The following is a 19,015-nucleotide window of genomic DNA, read 5'->3' on the forward strand; positions in this document are numbered from 1 at the left end:
GGAAAGGACATATCTGCTGGAATTCTCCTAAGTGTCTAAGTTTAAACACTGTGCTTTTCCTCCTTTTCTTCACTCACTCTCTGACTCCTGGGCATTGCAGAGTTGAGCACTGCCCTGTCTAAATTGCCATAGGGAGGGAAAATTAAGGTCCAAACTCAAGTACTGTGCAGGGCTCAGGAGAGAATGATTCACCTGCTTTTTGTCTTTCCTATGTCACTACCCACAAACAAGTCGTATGGACTGTCTGCTGGCACACTCTCATGTTGTACACATGCACGTTTGCTCCCTCCATTTGGTTTCATTGCAAATTACTGCCCCTCCTTACAGAAAACAACACAGAAGAAAGGTAACATGTGGTACTTTGTTTTAAGAAGAACTGCCTCCTCCTTAGATGCCTTGGGCTTGTCTAAAAACATTTCTGGAGCAGTAACATGCAGAATCTAAAAGAGAGAGGCTAGTGCTTTGAGGAGCAGCTAGGAGCAGGTCCACACCATACGAACAACAGTAGCTTGAACCAAGTCCTTCTCTGCAGCCACATTTAACTCTAGACTGTAAGTTATGTGCTATGGCATAAGGGAGAAGCATTTGACTGGTCTCACAGTTGTCTCACTGAACGAGAGAACACTGTTAAACCATTGTAGCTATCTGTTCATTAGGATTTAGATATTTCATATTCACCTATCCCTTTACCTTGCTGAAGTGTTCTTTCTTTAATGAGCATAGTGAATCAATGCATACTTGAGAGATGGGAAAATCAGCTCACGGTGAAGCAGGGAGTTTAGAATAACTGTCTCATATTTCACAAGTTCCTTTAAGCTGTTGTTTTACTAGTGGCCCCTGGGCATCTGAACCTGCCCTTCCTTGCTGTTGGTTGAGTCCCGGCTGAGGGTGCCTCCTGCTTCCCCAAAGGCTGGGCACCGTGGCTCTGTAGCATGTTGAGCTACTATTCAGCTGGCTACAATTACCTGTACCTGTTTTCCGAATGAACCATGGTTAAATGGCGGCTGTAAGGGAGAGGAGGAGGGAGAGGGAACTTGCTTCTAATCCTATTTCCCTGTGATACGAGCCTGGAAAGCAGGGACAGCTCAGCACAGTGAGGTATACCACTCCTATTTCCTTCCCAGAAAGAACACATGATTTCTGAATACCATCAAAGCATGAGAAGAGATTGTCACTGTCATTAGAAACAGATAACCTGATATGGCTGTCCAACAAACAATTCCAGTCAGCATAGCATGGCTTCGGTGCGGAAAAAAAGTCTTTCCCTTCACTGCCTGTCGTCCCTACCCTGCTTGTCCTTTCATCTTTGCCCCTCCCTGGCCTCAGCAACAATAAAGGAACTGAGCAGTTCAAAAATTAACCATTATGACCAGGGGAGCAAAGATCTTTCTTACACCTGTACTCCTTCCTCCCTCCTCTTGGCACCCCTCCATGACTCCTTTGGCCCCCTGAGAGCAGGGAACAGCAGCTTCAGGGAGCACTGCCCCATGACACTCCTTCCCCCTTCCTTCCTGGTTAGGAATCAATGATTACAGCAAAGTCTGCAGCTGGTCCCTGCTTGCCCTCCACTCTTTTCCTGTAGCAGCAAAGTGAAACGTAGCACCCTCAGCAAGACGCAGGTGGAGAGACAGTATCTACCAAGGTAGGATAGCTTCTCATGGCTACTTTTCTGCAGTTGTTTGTTAATTCATATAGCTCTGTGACTCTGTGGAGGTTTCCTGCAATTTTGTTTTGCATACCTGCACAAAGTTGCTTCTGAACCATGCGACCACTGTGGCTATGCACTAGTAATGGAAGTGTGCAGGTTGAGAAAGCAACCGAATGAAGTTTGCTTACTTTAAGCCATCTACTAGAGTATTAGACAAATGGTGGACCCATGTAATCCACTTGGTTTTGAGAGAATGCAACACAAAATACAAGGTTTCAGCTTGGGAAAAGAGTTTATAGGGAAAAGAAGAGAAATAAATCGAACAGCTCTAGCATCTGCCAGCCAGACGTGTTCACTATGGTTAGCATTGAAAGCATTCACTGTTCCTTCCACTTGGCTCTGAGATATGCTTTCCTATGTAAGTTAGTGGCAAATAATCCTTTGTGAAAAGCTTGAAGACTTTTCACAAGGGTGTTTTCAGTTCCATTAGGCTGCTCTGCAAAGACTGGTAGAAATTCTGAAGCTGCCTGGTTTCTAGTTTCAGCAGAAGGCAGAAATCCTGGCCCCTTCCACAGAGGTGCTAAACTGGACCCTGAGACAGAAGGCTGAAACCATTATGAGGCTTTCAGCCAGACTCTTCTCTTTCAGCTTTCCTTTCTGCCAGCTGCGATGTGCCAGCACTCAGTGACCAGCAAGGCAGGAAGCTCAGTCAGGGCACCTGCTTCTTCCCCCTCCAATATGTGGGAAAGGCGGGTGTTGTGTTCAGCAGTGCAAATCTCTCTCTCGTTCCTTCGATGGTGAGTGTGGCCACACCAAACAGTCCCTTCACACCAGCTTTCATCAGGACATATCCTGCCCCTTCACTATGCCAGTCCAACCCCCAGCATGAGGCAGCTAACACTGGTAACCTTCAGCAATCATGCAATCTTGCCATTAGCTGGTTCAGGGAGCTGCTGTGATTGAGAAGAAACTGATCTTGGTTGGGTTAGTTGTCAGCTGGATGCAGCTGCCTGAAATGGCTGCCCGCAAAGTCCTCTGGGCACCTGTGATGGGGTAAAGGAGAGGGATGGAGTCAGGACACTCACCTGCCCAGTCTGCTGTGTTGCTCTGTACCACCACTCCAGGTCCCTCTCATAGGTGCAGCTGTGAAGGCTTGGAAGAACAGGGGCCAACACCAAGCCATTACCCCTTGTAATTGCTGCTGTGTTAATTGTGAGAAAGCACTGGAAAGTCACTGAAGGGCAATTGATTTGATAGTTTCAGCGAACCTGTGAGGAAAGTCAGAATGTCTGCTCTGGTCCAATTGTTCCATTCATTACTGTCAAAGGCGTGTTTACTGTGGTGAAGGGACGACTGCAAATCGCTAGTGCGTGGACTTTTCCCTTACACGGATTTATTTATTTTTTTTTTTTTAAGGGGCGTGTAGTATTCCAAACTGGCTGTGGTTACACATATCAACTCTGAGTCTCCTCTTCAAACTACTGGAGACCTGCTGGGGTTGATTAGCCACATGTTCTGGCAAGAGGTTTTTGTACCTCGGCATTGGCTGGTTGATGCTATGATCTGCCATGTAATCCCAAAGTTTGACTGATTAATCCCAGAGCAAAGAAGTGTAGCATGATGGCCTCTCCAGGTTGGACACAAAGCAAGTCCTTCAAGAGGAGAAATCAGTGACAAAAGGGTGGACATGTGTTAACAGCTGTCTTCCAATGCTCTTAATTCCTCATCTTTCTGTGCCTTCATTGAATGGTTCATACTTCCATTAGGAATAAAGGAATGTACAAGTGGACAGAAACCTCAAAGCGAAATAAGGCCCTAACAATGGCCATTTTAATAAAAAATTGGAAGTGCCATTTTGAGAAGTGCATGTGAACACGAAAGGAGGAAAGTGGCAATTACCTTTACCATTATTTACGTATCATCCTTTAGCAGTAGCAAAGGACGAGCTCTTGGTCATTGGACTACTCTTTATTAGTGCTGAGATTTACATTCGTTATGCTACTAAGAATAATAATATGAATTGTGAATAATGGGAATAATATTATTATGAACATTTAAGAAAAATAACTAAGAAGAGTGCTATTAATAGGAACTTTATTCTTCATCTTTATGCCAAGCCCCAAGGGTATATACACAGAATGAGATATGGGAAACTCCCTTTGGTGCACAGCTGAAGAGCTGGGCTTCCCTTTAACGTGACAAGGGATGAAGTGAATACAATATTTAAAGGAAAGAAAGGAGAGATGTGGTATTCAGGCTAATGGAGGATTTTGTTATGTTATTTTTCACTGTCCCTTCCATTGCAGCACATCAGAAATGATGAATTTCTGGGCTCGGAAAGGAAGAAGCAAAGGAACACTCTGTTTCCTCTTCTGTTTTCTACTGCTAATATGTCTTCATTCATCAGGTAAGTAATGCTCCTTCAAATGTTCCCTTCCTATTCTTCATAGTCATGCCTAAGGGGCTTATCTCTATAGGCAGTCTCTGTTGTTATCTGCATTGTACTCCAGGTAAGACTATATTCCTGCCCAGCTGCAGAGACTGGTGACATGTAGAGGGCTTTCTCAACAAAGAGGAAAAGAAACCACAAACCAACCAAAAATATAGAAACAAGCAACCCTGTTCACACACATACCCATTCAAGCCCCTCACATCTTCCAGACTAAAGAAATGGGCTTTCCCATACCCCCTCTACCTACCCTCCATCTTCTGAACCCACTGGTGCTTGACGATCAGGAAGTCTTGTGTTTCCTCTGGGTGGATGGACTGCAGTTCTTGCAGTCCTTTCCCAAACCAGGTGAGATGGTGACATCATAAATTCTGCCATCTCCACTGAGTATCAAGTCAGTGTGACAGATGAGATACAAGGAAGGCCTAGGCTTTCAGTTAAGCATAGTTAAACTAACTCAAAGTGTAGCCTTCTCAATGGTAGTAGGTTTGCGCTGAAACTCCCTTAAGCCACGGCTTTTTCTCCTCTGGCTTGTGATGGAAGATCATCAGGAAAGAGTTCAGAGGTGACACACTCTGAGAAAGGCTGTAAGGACACCTTCAGTTTGGGACATTTTACTCACTAGCAGGGCCCCTAAGGGTGTTTTTGAACGCTGATGAGGCAAAAGAGGATCAAAGCTGGAAAAGCATCCCCCTTTGCTGCACTGCATATATTGCCACAGGTGGCCTGTAGAGCGCAGCAGTGAACATGATCCACTGCAGTAGGACACCCTGGGGCTCAGCTCATCAAAAAACAGTCTTAACGCTGCAGTATCATAATAGTAGTCCCTCTGCAGCACAGCATTCCTGGACTGCACGTGACCTGTCTTCTAAGTCTTTTGTGTGCAACACCAGTCAGATATGTTCCCATTAGGTGGAGCCAAGGATTCCACAAGCAAATGTTAGCACAGGGCCTAGTTTGTCTGGTGGGCGTTTGTAAGGATTAGTAACAGGAAGAAGCAGCTGATGGTCTGACAGAACCATCTGATCAGTGTTTGGGCACTTCTGGAACAAACCTAACGTGACTCCACAGAGCCCAGTGGAAATGGGTGGGCAACGCAACCTGGAAGCAGTCTGGCCATGGCTGCACAGACCTAAGTTCAGTCTGAATTACTTTTCCTCTCTGTGAGGCTGTCTGCTTGAGGGAGAAGAGAAACACCTTTTAGCAGATACCCGTTCTTTGGGAGGCAGGGACAATACTGTCCACACTGTACAGAAAAGAAGGACGACCGGGGCTTTGCTGTTTCCCTGGTTGCACAAACCAGTCCGGGCCTGCCTAGCTCCTTCCTCAAGCATTTCCCCTTGGTGATGTGGTGGGATAGGGAGGATGGAAATGGGGAAGGGTGGGAAGGCCGTTCATACACACGAACTCCTTGCATTGGGATATGACTGTCAGCAGGAAAGATGAGGTTTCGGTTGACAGGGATCACTGTGAGAGGAGCAATACTGGCTCTGAAGCCAGAAGCTGGAGGTATGAAACTCAGCTTTTGGGTACTCAAGAGCTCGTTTTGCCTACATGCACGCAGTAAGGAATGAAAAGGGCCTAACAAACTGTACTTCCATTAAAGGCGTGAAAGGACAGACGAGCAATGTGGATAAACAAGGTAAGAGACAACACCCAATTTTAAGAGCAGCTGTGATGATTCTCCAGGTCTCCTGCCTCTGGTGAGGTGACTGCTATCACCTGTTACTTCTCCCCCCATATCCCTGTATTACATCTGCCTCACAGTCTGGGATGGTTTCATCTGTTGGGGTACCAAGGCTTCATCTGTGATGAACTCAACTGTAAGCTACCCCTCTTTGACATTCTGTATCCACCCCAGCAGCCCTGCCTCCCTTGCCTTCCTGCTCCCCTGCCTGCTCTTTCTCACTACCACAACTTCTGTGATGAGAGCCCCTGGCAGGAATGGTCACGGCACGGAGAAAGGAGACATCCCTGCAGCAAAATGAGAGCCTTACAAACAACTTCTCCCCCCTGCCAGCATTCTCATTCAGTGGCCCAACCATCTCCCACCCCATGCTCTAACCTTTGCTGGGCTGTTGTTACACTACCTGCTCAGCTCCGGAAAGCTTCCTGGCCCTACCTAGTTGTGCAGGGCAAAGTACTCCTGGTGCCTTCTTGAAGAGGCCAAATACATATCCCTTATTTCCTCAGTTCCTAACTCCTTGTTCTCCTTTAGAAAGCTTCACATGACATATGCTTTCAACTGCTATGCTTGCAACTTAAATGTTAGAGGCTAAAAAAATTCAGTAATTCTAACATTGTTCTTGCTTTGATCTGTGCCATTCTCTGAATATTGTGTATGCTCATAGTCTCCTTCACACTCGGTGTCCTTTTGGACAAACTCAGGAATTAATTAGAAAATCCAAAACAAGGCTATTATGTCAAGACACCAAGATACTTGATGATCCAATTTATTCTACTGACACAAAATACTCAATATAATCTTTCAGAAAATTCAGGTTGGTCTCCACAGCTTATCGTGCTAACAACTCTGGCAAGCCTAAACCTCCTTGTTCTTATCCTACTCTTCTATTGGATTGCCTGTAAACCGAAGCAGAAAGGTAAGATTTTAAAGGAACCCTCTGGTATCTGTTATTCTCCCCATAATGTGAAATTTAACCCAAGAATTCAGTGATAAACATAGTCACCAAGTGCCATGCCCTCAGGCATCCAAGTCATCCATGGCAGATGTGACAAAAGACGGACGGGAGACTTGTGTTCTTCTGGAGCAGGAGCTGGAGGCAAAGTGAGATCTGTAGTAGAAAGAGGATCCCACCATAGGAGTCGGAAGACTATGGGCTCTCACTCCTCTGCCGTGTAATGCATGGTCCATTCCACTGTCATGTTCATTGTGTCATTTTGCTTCTGATATGTGTCTCCATTTCCACCAGTATTCTCGCCATTGTTTGGAAAACATCAAGTTTACTTTGATTAGTTACATTACAAGAAGCCTAGCCTTTCTGTTTTCTGCCAGACAAGACAGAGTCCTGGCCAAAATGTTCCTGTCAGCACAGGTTCAGATCCCAGGCCTATGCAATGAGCTGCAAATTTTTCTGTTCAGTTTGAAGGATTTCCACACTTTGACCTGCCTATTGCTTTGGAGTTATTTAGTCCATAAGCTAGGGCAATAACCATGCAATACTTGGTTCATTAGCACTTCTGCTTTTCGGAGTCTAGCCTCAGAAAAGGAAATCCTTGGGAGGAATTGCAAAGAGAAAGCTTCCCTGTGTTTTTACCCACTACTACATTCTTCCAGTGCCTGCAGACAATACCTTTGTGTGGTGTGTTTTTAATGTGTCTTTCCTCTTATTGGATATGTGAAGAACTGAAAACTAAATGGGATGACTCTGACCTAGGAAATGGCGATTTATCTCCCACCCAAATAACTCCTGTTTAGACATTTCACCTTACGTGTCTTGATTTCACACTGAGTGCTGTCCTTGGGGGTAGATTAGATGAATTTTGAAGTTCTGAAGCTCTAATTTCTTATGTGAGGAGAAGCTGCTCTCTGTTTGACTCCACATCTGAGTTTTGGAAATTCAAGTGTGCTCTGTGTGAAATGTTTATCTTCTATGTCAGAAATAGCAATCACAAGGATGCTTTTGTAATCTATTTTTTTCCTTTTTTTCTTCTATTTTTTTCTCCTTCCCCTTCAAGATGCCTTCAGGAATATGGAAGAAGGTAATATATACTACACAAATCTTTCAAGCAAATGTTAAAAGAAATAAAGGAAAAGTTTACATGTAAAATACATTTTTCTTTTGCAGGTCGAAGTTCTGCTGGAGGTAAAAAGGAAAAAGACTTTGGAATATTTAACCTTATATGTCTCTGAGCTTTAGATGGCAAAGAGTGCACTCTTCTTGCTGCTTCTAACCATGCCATTAGATTTTTTGCATGGCCAGGGTTGGTGTGAAGCAACTTGGCTCTCTGCCAGTTCTTCTTCAGGGATGAGGCTGCTCTTGCATTGCAATTAGTGTGGTCGAGCTCCATGAGTTGACAGCTTATACATCGATGTCCTGTGTGTTCTTCCGTCATTCTGCCATTGGCTTTGTTCATGTGAGCAGGAGATCTATGAGGTAGCAGGGTGACAGGCCAGGCAGCGCACCAGCACACACAGGGGTAATCTCTAGGCATCAGGCAGAAATGGCAACACAGACAGTTGTGGGTGAGGGAGGTGTTTGGGTGCCCAGGGCATGTTGGAAAGGGTTTGCCCTGCCACAGAAGTTGGCAGGGTTCTTCCCAGAGAGAAGCTCTGCTTCCTTTTTTCCAATTCAAAGTGGCAACAACCATGTCTTAAAAAACGTCTTTTGTTTTGCAGTGCCACTCTTGGCAGAGGATGGTAAGTGTTCCTTCTCTTTGCAAATAAGCCCTTGAAAATTGTGTTTAAATATGTGGGGGAAGGAGCATTGACACCCTGCACTCAGTTGGAGTGGGTTGTTTCCTCTCCACTGTGGGACTACAGTGTGCTTGTTTATACCAGTGTGGCATTTCAAGAACATTGGTAGCTACTGAAACTGGTAAATAGGTCAGATACAATTTCCAGAAGACAGGGTGAACAGGAATCCATGGGCAGAGGGAGGAGAAGGTCACTAGGTGCAGTCCCATTGTATGAGGAGCTGAACAGAGTCCACAAATGGAGACTGTAGAGCGATGGCAGAAATGCCACAGATGTTAGAATAGGAGAGAAGGGAAAAGAGTGAAAGAGGCAGGAAAAAAGGAAGAGACAAGGAATGATGGAAGGCAAGAAGGAAGCAAGTAAAAATGAAATGGAAAAGGAAGGGAGAGATGGAAAAAAGGAAATTATCAACAACTCTCTTAGGACAAAGTCATCTCATGTGAGCAGTCTTTGGCTCAGTGGGTATCCAGAGCACTTGCCTTTATTTGGCTGGCTCATAAAAGCTGCCAAGTTATTTCCAACAGCAAGGCTTGGTGTCAGCACAGTCTGGGACTAGTCGATGACGCCTGTTGACTTCTCAGGTGGATCACAGCCTTAAAAAGGTGTTCCCTTCAGTGCTATCTCCAATTCATCCAGCACTTCAAGCTTGCTGGGAGGGGTCCCCTCTGCCTTCTCCTGACCGAAGTAAAATACCCCAGGTCATGCAGCATCCCCTGGCAGGTCAGGCTAGGAAAACCCTTAGAAAAGTCGACAGAGTCTGTCAATTTCTCAGTAGGATCAAAACCCTAGTAGCACACTCCCCCAGGGCTTCATGCAATCCCTCCCCCAGCAGTTTGTAACAGGCCTTCTGCTTTCTTTGTAGGACGACTGCATGGACAGCTAGGTGAGTGCTTCCTGGCGTGCGAGAGAGGCTCCTTGTTGCTGGAGGGGAAGGTGGGAATGGGGAGCACTGTGTGTCCACGGGGCCAGCCCTTTGCCCGGGCGGCCAAGGAAGGAAGCCTGCTGCTTGCCTCCCAAGGTGTCCCTTGCCCTCCTGCCCTCTGCTGTTGCAATTGCCCTTGTGGGCTAGAGTGAGCAGGCAGCAGGAAAGGAGGAGGGAAGGAAGTGTATGAGGTGGACTGTCAGGACGGGGAAGGGCTGAAGGGTGGAAATGAGGAAGGTAGGATGGAGGGAAGCCATTAAGGTGGTGGAGGAATGGAATGGAGGATGGTAGGAGGGAAGATAGGTAAGTAGTAAGGAAGGGAGGGGAGAAGGAAGAGGGGTGGGAGGAATGAAGGGAAAGAAGGAGGAGAAAGGTCCATCAGCCTTGAAGGAAGGGAGGACTAGAGGATGGAAGGGGGAAGCACAGATATGAGAGAATGGAGGAAGGGAGGGCAGTGGTAATATGAAGTTTCTTGTGCAGAAAAGTCAGCCCGTGTGAGCTCTCTTTGGCCTGGGTGGTTCTCCACAGCAGTGTCCTTTGCTTGGCTGTGTGACCCCAGCCGCAAATGGGTTTCCCAGGGCAGGTGCCAGCATAGACGTGGACTAGTCGATGGAGGCTGTCATCTTGTGTAGAGTATTAAAAGCTTTGAGGAGTGCTTCCCCAGTGCATCATGTAACCCGTGCACCAGCAGTTTCTAACCGCCCTTCTCCTTTCCTGTGCAGCGCACCTTCAAGGACAGATAGGTGAGTGCCCTCGAGCATGTGAGAGAGGTTCCTTGTCCAATGAGCAAAGATGGGAATGGGGTGATCCTTGTGTCCGTAGGCAAAGCCCTTCTTCCCGCTAGCCAGAAACAGAGCCTGCTACTTGCAAGGTGTCCCTTGTTTGGCGCCCTTTGACGCCAGCTGCCAAGGGCTTTCCCAGGGCAGGTCTTGGTGTCAGCACACACCTGGACTAGTCAGTGGAGGCGGTTGTCTTCCCACGGCAATCAAAACCTTTCCACAGTGCCGATTTAAGGGCTTTCCTCCTAGTGCCTGTGCTTCAGGCTAAGCACTGCTGCCTGATCGCAAGTGTCTGCAAAGGACGAGAGGAGCCCCTGGGGACCCCAGACTGGGCGGGCAGAGGAGGTGCTGTTCTGCTGAAGGGCATCCCTCATGGAGCCAGGCTGTACTCTTCCTGGCGCGGGGAGAACAAACCAACAGCTCTCCCCAACAACATCACAGCCACCGAGGAGTCTTTGCTAACTGCCTGTGCCCTTCTGTTGTAGAATGGCTGCAGGAGGAAAAGGGTAAGTTCCCTCTGATGCCTGAGAAATTCCCCTTGCAGAGAGACAGCGAGTGTCCTTGCAAGAGGGCCCTGCCGCTGTCCATGGGCCTCCTAAGTGGGAGGCCAGAAAAAAGGCCATTCTTCAGAAGGCTCTCTCGCCAAAAGATTGACACCCCCCTCTCTCTCTTTCTCTCTCTCTCTCTCTCTCTCCTTTCCACTTCCCTTTACCTTTTACAGACCAACTGCTGAAAGAAAACAGTAAGTGACCAGTCTTTATGGTACTTCTTCAGAAGCACTGAACTGCTGGGCTATCTTGGGGCACCTGCTCAGCTCAGGAAAGCCTCCTGGCCTCACCCAGTGGTGCAGGGACACATGGTGTTGTGATAATGAAGGCCCTGTAGAAAGCAAAGGCCATTACGTCAAAGGATCTGCTTGGGCCCAAGGCTGAGATGTTCATCCTGGAGTCCCTGGGGTGCAGAATGCGGACCGGGAAGAGAGCTGCAACAAGGCAAAGGGAGAAGTCAGCAAACGCCTGCGTGGGGAGACACAGCACAGTCTGAGCGCATAGGGCTTCTCTTTGCTAAGTGCCTTTTCCCTTCCTTTTGTAGCTCAGCTGAAAGAAGAAAACGGTAAGTGGTGTGCGCTGCCTGGGACATGGGCCTTGTGGAGAGGTCACATGGCGAGAGGGTGTTGTTGGCATCCAGAGGACCAGGGTTTCTTGGGACAGGCAAGGAGCCCCTCATTGTGAGCAGGAGTGGAGCTGCTGCCCCTGTGCAGGCTGCCCAGCGGAGGTCTTCCTCTTTAGCTGCAGCCTGCCCGGCGGGCTTGCCTGAGGAACAGGAGCATGTGGGAGGCAGGCAGAGAGGGACGGAAGGCAGACCTGGAATGAGGCGCGAGCAAAGGAAGCAGGGAAGAAGGTGAGGAGAGCAGGAAGCGATAAGCAGGGCCAGAAGGAGGGAAGGAAGCCATTAAGGCTGAGTGGAAGAGAAGGGAAGGGTGGAGGTGTGGCAGGGCATCAGGGCATGAGGAAGGGCTTGCAGAAGGCAGGCTGGAGGGAGGGAAGGATGGGTGATAGGACGGAAGGAAGGGTGGAAAGAAGAACAGAATGAAGAATGGAAGGAAGGAGGGAAGCAAGCAAGCAAGGAAGCTAGGAGAAAGCATGAAGGGAGGAAGGATTTAAAAAGGTTTTGTATGGATTGAGGGAAGGCGGGAGAAGGGGATTAGACGGGCTAAAGACGGGAATGACAGAGAGGAGAAACTGAGAGCAGGAGCACTCTGAATGCTCCTGTGAGCACCACTGAGCTCATGTGGGCTCTCTGCCTCAGCTAGGGCATGCACAGCGGTGGCCTTTGTTTAGCTGTGTGAGCCCAGGTGCCAGGGGTCTTCCCCGGCCAGGGCTGCACAGCAGCACAGTGCTGGACTAGTTGCCGAAGGCTGCCACCTTCTCCCGAGAATCATAACCCTACCAGGGCACTCCTGAGCGCTTTGTGCAATCCCTCCCCCGGCAGTTTGTAATGGCCCTTCTGCTTTCTTTTGCAGGGCAACTGCAAGGACAGCTAGGTGAGTGCTTCCTGGCGTGTGAGAGAGGCTCCTAGTTGCTGGAGGGGAAAGTGGGAATGGGGAGCACCGTGTGACCATGGGGCCAGCCCTTGGCCCTGCCAGTTCACAAAGGAAGCCTGCTGCTTGCCTCCCAAGCTGTCCCTTGTCCGCCTGGCCTCCGCTGCCGCGATGGTCCTTGCGGGCTGGCGTGAGCAGGCAGCAGGAAAGGAGGAGGGAAGGAAGTGTATGAGGTGGACTGTCAGGGCAGGGCAGGTCTGAAGGGTGGAGATGAGGAGGGTAGGACGGAGGGAAGTCGCTTAGGTGGTGGATGAATGGAATGGAGGATGGTAGGAGGGAAGAGAGGTAAGAGGGAAGGAAGGGAGATAAGTGGGAGGGAAGGGAGGGGAGAAGGAAGAGGGGTGGGAGGAATGAAGGGAAAGAAGGAGGAGAAAGGTCCATCAGCCTTGAAGGAAGGGAGGACTGGAGGATGGAAGGGGGGAAACAGAGGTATGAGAGAATGGAGGAAGGGAGGGTGGTAGGAATATGAACATTCCTGCAAAGAAAAGTCAGCCTGGGTGAGCTCTCTTTGGCCTGGGTGTTCCTCCACAGCAGAGTCCCTTGTTCCGACCCCTTTAACCCCGGCCACCAAGGGGTTTCCCAGGGCAGGTCTTGATGTCCCCACAGACCTGGACTAGTCAATGGAGGCAGTTGTCTTCCCACGGCAATCAAAACCTTTCCCCAGTGCCCATTTCAGGGCTTTCTTCCTAGTGCCTGTGCTTCAGGCTAGGCACTGTTGCCTGATGGCGAGGGTCTGCAAAGGGTGAGAGGAGCCCCTGGGGACCCCAGACTGGGCGGGCAGAGGAGGTGCTGTTCTGCTGAAGGGCATCCCTCATGGAGCCAGGCTGTGCTCTTCCCAGCTCGGGGAGAACAAAGCAACAGCTCTCCCCAACAACATCACAGCTGCTGAAGAGAACTTCTTTGCTAACTGCCTCTGCCTTTGTGTTGTAGAACGGCTGCAGGAGGAAAAGGGTAAGTTCCCTCTGATGCCTGAGAAATTCCCCTTGCAGAGAGACAGCGAGTGTCCTTGCAAGAGGACCCTGCCGCTGTCCATGGGCCTTCTAAGCAGGAGGGCAGAAACACTGGCATTCTTCAGAAGGCTCTCTCACCAAAACACTGACACCTCTCTCTCTCTCTCTCTCTTTCTCTCTCGCTCTCTCTCTCATTTTCATTCCCTTTGCCTTTTACAGACCGACTGCTGAAAGAACACAGTAAGTGACCTTTGCTTTCTGGTACTTCTTTGGCAACCGTGACCTGCTGAGACCTCCTTGGGGTACCTGCTCATCTCAGGAAAGCCTCCTGGCCTCCCCCAGTTATGTAGGGACACATGGTGTTAAGATAATCCAGGCCCTGTAGAAAGGAAAGGCCATTACGTCAAAGGATCTCCTTGGGACCAAGGCTGAGAGGTTGCTCCTCGAGTGCCCGGGGTGCACAACGAGGACTGGGAAGAGTGCTGCAATGAGGGGAAGGGAGAAGTCAGCAAAGGCCTGGGTGGGGAGCTGTGGTGGGCTCTGAGGCGCAGTGGCCTGTCTTTGCTAAGTGCCTTTTGCCTTCCTTTTGTAGCTCAGGTGAAAGAAGAAAAAGGTAAGTGGTCTGCGCTGCCTGGGACACGGGCCTTGTGGGGAGGTCCTGTGGCGAGAGGGAGTTGCGGGCGTCCAAAGCCGCGGGGCTTCTTGGGGCAGGCAAGGAGCCCCTTGTTGTGAGCAGGAGTGGAGCTGCTGCCCCTGTGCAGGCTGCCCAGCGGAGGTCTCCCTCTTTAGCTGCAGCCTGCCCGGCGGGCTTGCCTGAGGAACAGGAGCATGTGGGAGGCAGGCAGAGAGGGCCAGAAGGCAGACCTGGAATGAGGCGTGAGCAAAGGAAGCAAGGAAGAAGGTGAGGAGAGCAGGAAGCGATAAGCAGGTAGGAGGGAGGGAGTCAGGAAGGAAGATATGATAGAGAGGAAAGAGAAGAAATTTTATGAAGGTTTTAAGGAAGGAAGACAAGATGGAAGGTGGAAAGATGGAATTTAGAGAATATAGGAAGTGAGGGATATGTCAATGTTCACATTCCTGTGAGGAAAATTATCTCGTTTGGGCTCTCTTTGACTTGGGTGTGTTTCCACATTTGTGTCCTTTGCTTAGCTGCATGACCCCAGGTGACAAGGGGTTTTGCAATTTAGGACTTGGTATCAGCCCAGTGCTGCACTAGTCAATGGAGGCTGTCATCTTTCTAGACTAATAAAAAGCTTTGCAGAGTGCTCCCGCAGTGCTTCATGCATTCCGTCTAACAGCAGTTTGTTTCCACACCTCTCCTTTGCTTTGCACGGCAACTTCACGGACGGATACGTGAGTGCTCTCTGGTGTGCAAGAGGCTCCATGTGCCTAGAACCAAGAATGGGAATGTGGAGAAATGGGAGTGCTAAGGAGATTTGTAGTTAATTAGATGAAAGAATCTCATTGGGTGTGTGGATGAGTGGTCAATCCTGAGTCCTCAAGAGCCATCGAAATGGCAGCGGGAACTTGATTTGCTACAATGTGGCCTGGAAGGTCATTTTGATTGCCCCTTTTTGGACAGCCTGAGAGTCTCTCTCCAGAGACAGTTTTTTTTCTCCCTTTTTCTCTGTCTGCTCTCTGTTATGCCAGGGACCACATCCTCTCTCCTCCTCCTCCTCCTTTTCAGGGGTCATGTGTGTGTGAAAGGTTTCTCAAAGAGCAATCTCCCGAGTCACCCAAAGGATTTCCCTCTCTGGAGGATTACCGGGGCTTCTGATGTGTTGTCTCACCTGCAGAACCAAGACATTTCTGCAGAAGAGCATGCTCTTCTGATTGGCAGCATGGATCATGCATTATCATGCTGCAGACAAGGCCTTCTTCTCACATCCACTTATTGCCTCCTTTATTCATTTTCCTACAGAGTTTTTGAAAATACAGCGTCACAAAGGTAAGAGAGAAACAAAGAGTCTGATTCCCAGCTCTCAGGGCCTGGACGTATATTTGGAAGTGTTATTTGTCCTACGCAGACAACAATTCAGAGGACAACATCTTTGCAGCAAGAATTGTTTCTTGAGCCTTCCTTCAACATGTTCTGCCCAAGACCCTCCACAAGCCTGTGTTAGAGCAGCTGGCATTTCAAGCAGCATTATGTCTTCTCAGAAGAAAAGGGCAGGTTTTAGGAAGAATGAGAGGCTCATTTCAGGGAGGTCAGCTGGAACATTTCTACTGGATCTGTTGCTGAGCATTCCTTGCTGAGCAGTGCACAGCTGAGGATGGGTAGGGATCAGCAGCTGGCACTCTGCTGCCTGCAAAGGCTGATTCAAGAAGTATCCCAGCAGCCCCCTGGCCTGCTTAGGCCATGCAGTCTTGGCCAGCCTGACTCATCCCCAAACTCAGGCAAACAGCTGATGTGATTCTGGTTCTGCCCAAAGAGGTTGTGTGTGTGGAGGCATGGTTCTATTCCTCAGCTCACCTCTGCAGAGTCTCAGTGATGAAGGAAAAGGCTGGCAATCCCCTTACATTCCTTCTTGGTACTACTTGCATTTCCAGCAGAGTGTCTCTGAGTAGCCATCTGTTTGATGCCTGCTGGCTGCTCTCTCAGCACAACATAGACGAGAGCAAGGGACACGATAGATCTGGGAAGGCAATGGTTGGAGGTCACCTGTAACAGGAGGCCAACTAGGGAGCATGGAAGAGGAGGCAGAGGGAGGGCAAGGGAAGAGGCATATGGGGACACAGGGTCGAAAGTTTCAGAAAAGCAGCCCTCATGGTTTTTGATACTGAAGGAATGACTTGGTCTTTGCAGTGGATGTCTCCCTGGACGCTGACACAGCTCATCCAAGGCTGGAGGTGTCTCAAGATGGGAAGAGGGTGTCAGATACTGGCACTGCCATAAAGGTGCCCAGGACAGAGAAGAGATTTGATTCCCACACTTTCCTTTTGGCAAAGGAAGGCTACACATCTGGGAAATACTACTGGGAAGTGGATGTTGGAAAGAGAAGAAACTGGGACGTGGGCATTGCCCGGGAGTCTGTGACTCGCAAAGGGACACTGACTCTGTCCCCAGAGGAGGGCTTCTGGGTCATAGGGTTAGCAGATGGGCAAGACTATTGGGCCCGCACAGAGCCTTGGACCCGCTTGGTTGTGAGTGGGAAACCCAGAAAGATTGGGATCTTCCTGGATGTCTCAGCCAAGAAGCTGTCATTCTTTAATGTCAGCAAGAAAACAGCCATGTACACTTTCACCCTTGGTGGAGAGAACAGGCAGGAAGGGAAGTTCTTTCCCTTCTTCTCAACAAGGTCCCCTTCTGCAAAGCCTGACACTGAGCCACTGAAAATAGTCCTGGGGTTTGAGGAGGACCCTGATGATGAGTAACTGGATTACTGAGAGGGAGATGCAGGAGGAGACTGCACTCCTGTCAGACAGCCCCCACGTTTGTGCCCTCCAATCCAAGCTCTACAGCACATTCCTACCAGACACTCCCATCACTGCTTGCTAGTCCTTCAGTGAGCCAGGCAAGAAGGAGAAGCCCTTGAGGGCAGGCCGCACATGCAGTGTGCAGAGAGAACCTTCAGTTGTATTTGAACACTTAGGCAAGGAGTGAAGTGTCTCCTCAGGGCAGGAAGTGAAAGGACTTTTTTTAATAGTGCAGAGCATCTTTCATCTTGAGTCCTTGCTGGTATGTTTTTTTCCCACATCAGTCTCTCAAAATGGAAGTAAATATCAATGAGGTGTATTTGCCTGAATATAGAGCACTGTTATGGGATGGGAAAACTTTCTGATGACCTTGAACACACTTCTCCAGAACATCTCAGACTTGGACGTCGAAATTTTCATCAGTCATGTCAGGTCCCTTCTACGGCAGTTCAGAGAAGCAGGCACCTCTAGAAGGCAATTTACCTGACCTGTTATCCATTCCATTTCTGGACTTGCAGGAATTGCCTTCTGAATGTTGCCATTTCTCCAGAGGCCTCCTGGGGCAATGAGGGTGAGTCAGTAATTCTTAGAGATCTAAATTGTTGGAGATTAAGCTTTATCCATTGCTTTGTAAATAAATTAGATCCACTTTTTTCTGCAGCTACAGAACATAGATCAATTGGGCACTCACAGTTTCTCCTACTGAAGCTTTGTACAAAATAGTTCAATGTTCATTTGAAAATGATGTGGAAGCCAGTCCTATCCTTCTCATTTGGGTATGTAGACTTAACAATGTGCAAAGGGATTTACAGTGATTGAGTGTTCTCCCCTTCCTAGAGAGTGAGGACTGGCTGAATTCACCTGTCAGAATCAAGGTAGCTTAGCTTCCCAGTTCAGTTAGTGCACTCTAGACCACTCCTGTCTTTCTGCCATTTCTGTCTGCATGTTGTCAGTCACTTGACTAGAGCTCTCCTTGCTGAAATGGTACTGAAATCCTGACTATAGAAGATCAGACCTTCAGAGGTATTTTCCACAGTCCCGGAACTGGAAAAAAATAGCTTTTCTGCCCCAATTCCCAGCCTATAATTCTACCCTGAGGCTACAAGGATTCACATCAAAGCTACGTGACCTCTTGCTCAGAGGCCTTCCAGGGGTCGATGCAGTGTTAACAATTTTCTTGCATAGGGCTGAGAGATGGCAGAGACTACTGTAGTCCTGCTTATACCTTCGGACACACTGGAAAGTGAGAGGAGAACCATGCAAGACTGCAGGACATTTGGATGCATCCTCAAGAATGTTGTCATTTTCTAATGCCTACACAAAGTCTCTCCTGTACAGTTTTCCAAATAGACCCTGGCAGAATGAGAGCAGCTTTCCCATCCTCTCTGTTGGGGGCTACTGCTGGTAAGACAACAGATCACAATGCACTGGCAGTATCATGATCAGCTGAGGAGGCACCAGACACACAGTCAAATGCCAGAATGCTGGAGGTGGGCTCCTGTTCTCAAACCTAATTCCCTGCAGAAAGTGAAGGCAAAGTGGCCGGAGATCCTCTGTCTCATTAAGCATTGCAAATCCCACTATCCTCAGGAAGGTGAGAAACAGTATTTCAATAAAAGCTCAACTTTTTTAGAAGGCAGTCCTCCAATCATGAAATACATTCAGAAGTACTGAAATGAAGACACACACAGCAATAATGGTGAGCAAAGAACTGAAGACTGTGGGAATGAAAATCTTGAGAAGCATTTGATGAAAGCTTTTGACAAAAAAACCTCATAAATATGGATTGGAAGGTTGGAGGATACAGATATCAAACCAAGCACAAAAACTCTTTTCCTTTTAGCTTTTCAGATGTGGTTTATGCCTACTGCTAATTGCACAAATCCAAGTATGATAATTTTGGTATATAATTTCATGCAATTCGGATTTTACATAAGAATAAATGTTTTCCTTTTTGTTGTTGTTTGTCAACATACTTTATTATTTTCCTATTTCCTTTATTTATATTTTAAATGTATAAAGGATTCAGGATGCCTTTAACACTCGTACAGATGAGGAAACTGAACTCTGGCCGGCTCCTCTGATCCCAATGATCCAGAGTGCAGGCTTACTCCACCCATTCAGAGAAAACCGAACCTAAAATAACTTGAGCGTTATGAGAGGTATCTGTCAAAACCTCATGTAAAACCAAACTCCTGTGCAGCATAGTGCACTTGTGGGCAGGCACTCATGGGAGGGCCTGCAGGGTACGGTGGCCTCATCAGGGCGGCTGGCAGTTCTGACAGCTTCTTTGCTAACAGCCCAGAAGGTC

At 48.3% G+C, this 19,015-nt stretch overlaps 1 protein-coding gene and 1 long non-coding RNA gene across 2 annotated transcripts; both read left to right on the forward strand.

Moving 5' to 3' along the window:
* The first annotated feature begins 1,494 nt into the window (after positions 1 to 1,494).
* LOC136994873 (butyrophilin subfamily 1 member A1-like) lies at positions 1,495 to 16,762 on the forward strand. Its single transcript, XM_067314269.1, has 14 exons — positions 1,495 to 1,642; positions 3,955 to 4,055; positions 6,590 to 6,700; positions 7,797 to 7,820; positions 7,907 to 7,924; positions 8,458 to 8,478; positions 9,398 to 9,418; positions 10,180 to 10,200; positions 10,722 to 10,742; positions 11,329 to 11,349; positions 12,260 to 12,280; positions 13,268 to 13,288; positions 15,209 to 15,235; positions 16,094 to 16,762. Exons 2-14 carry the CDS (start codon positions 3,965 to 3,967, stop codon positions 16,660 to 16,662), a joined length of 987 nt encoding a protein of 328 aa, XP_067170370.1. The 5' UTR covers positions 1,495 to 1,642; positions 3,955 to 3,964; the 3' UTR covers positions 16,663 to 16,762.
* Positions 16,763 to 16,778: 16 nt separating this feature from the next.
* Positions 16,779 to 18,669, forward strand: LOC136994909 (uncharacterized). Its single transcript, XR_010886702.1, has 2 exons — positions 16,779 to 17,275; positions 17,890 to 18,669. It is a non-coding gene; the product is annotated as an uncharacterized lncRNA (long non-coding RNA).
* The last annotated feature ends 346 nt before the right edge of the window (positions 18,670 to 19,015 follow it).

The sequence above is a fragment of the Apteryx mantelli genome, chromosome 34 (assembly GCF_036417845.1).
Source record: "Apteryx mantelli isolate bAptMan1 chromosome 34, bAptMan1.hap1, whole genome shotgun sequence".
NCBI lineage: Eukaryota > Metazoa > Chordata > Aves > Apterygiformes > Apterygidae > Apteryx > Apteryx mantelli.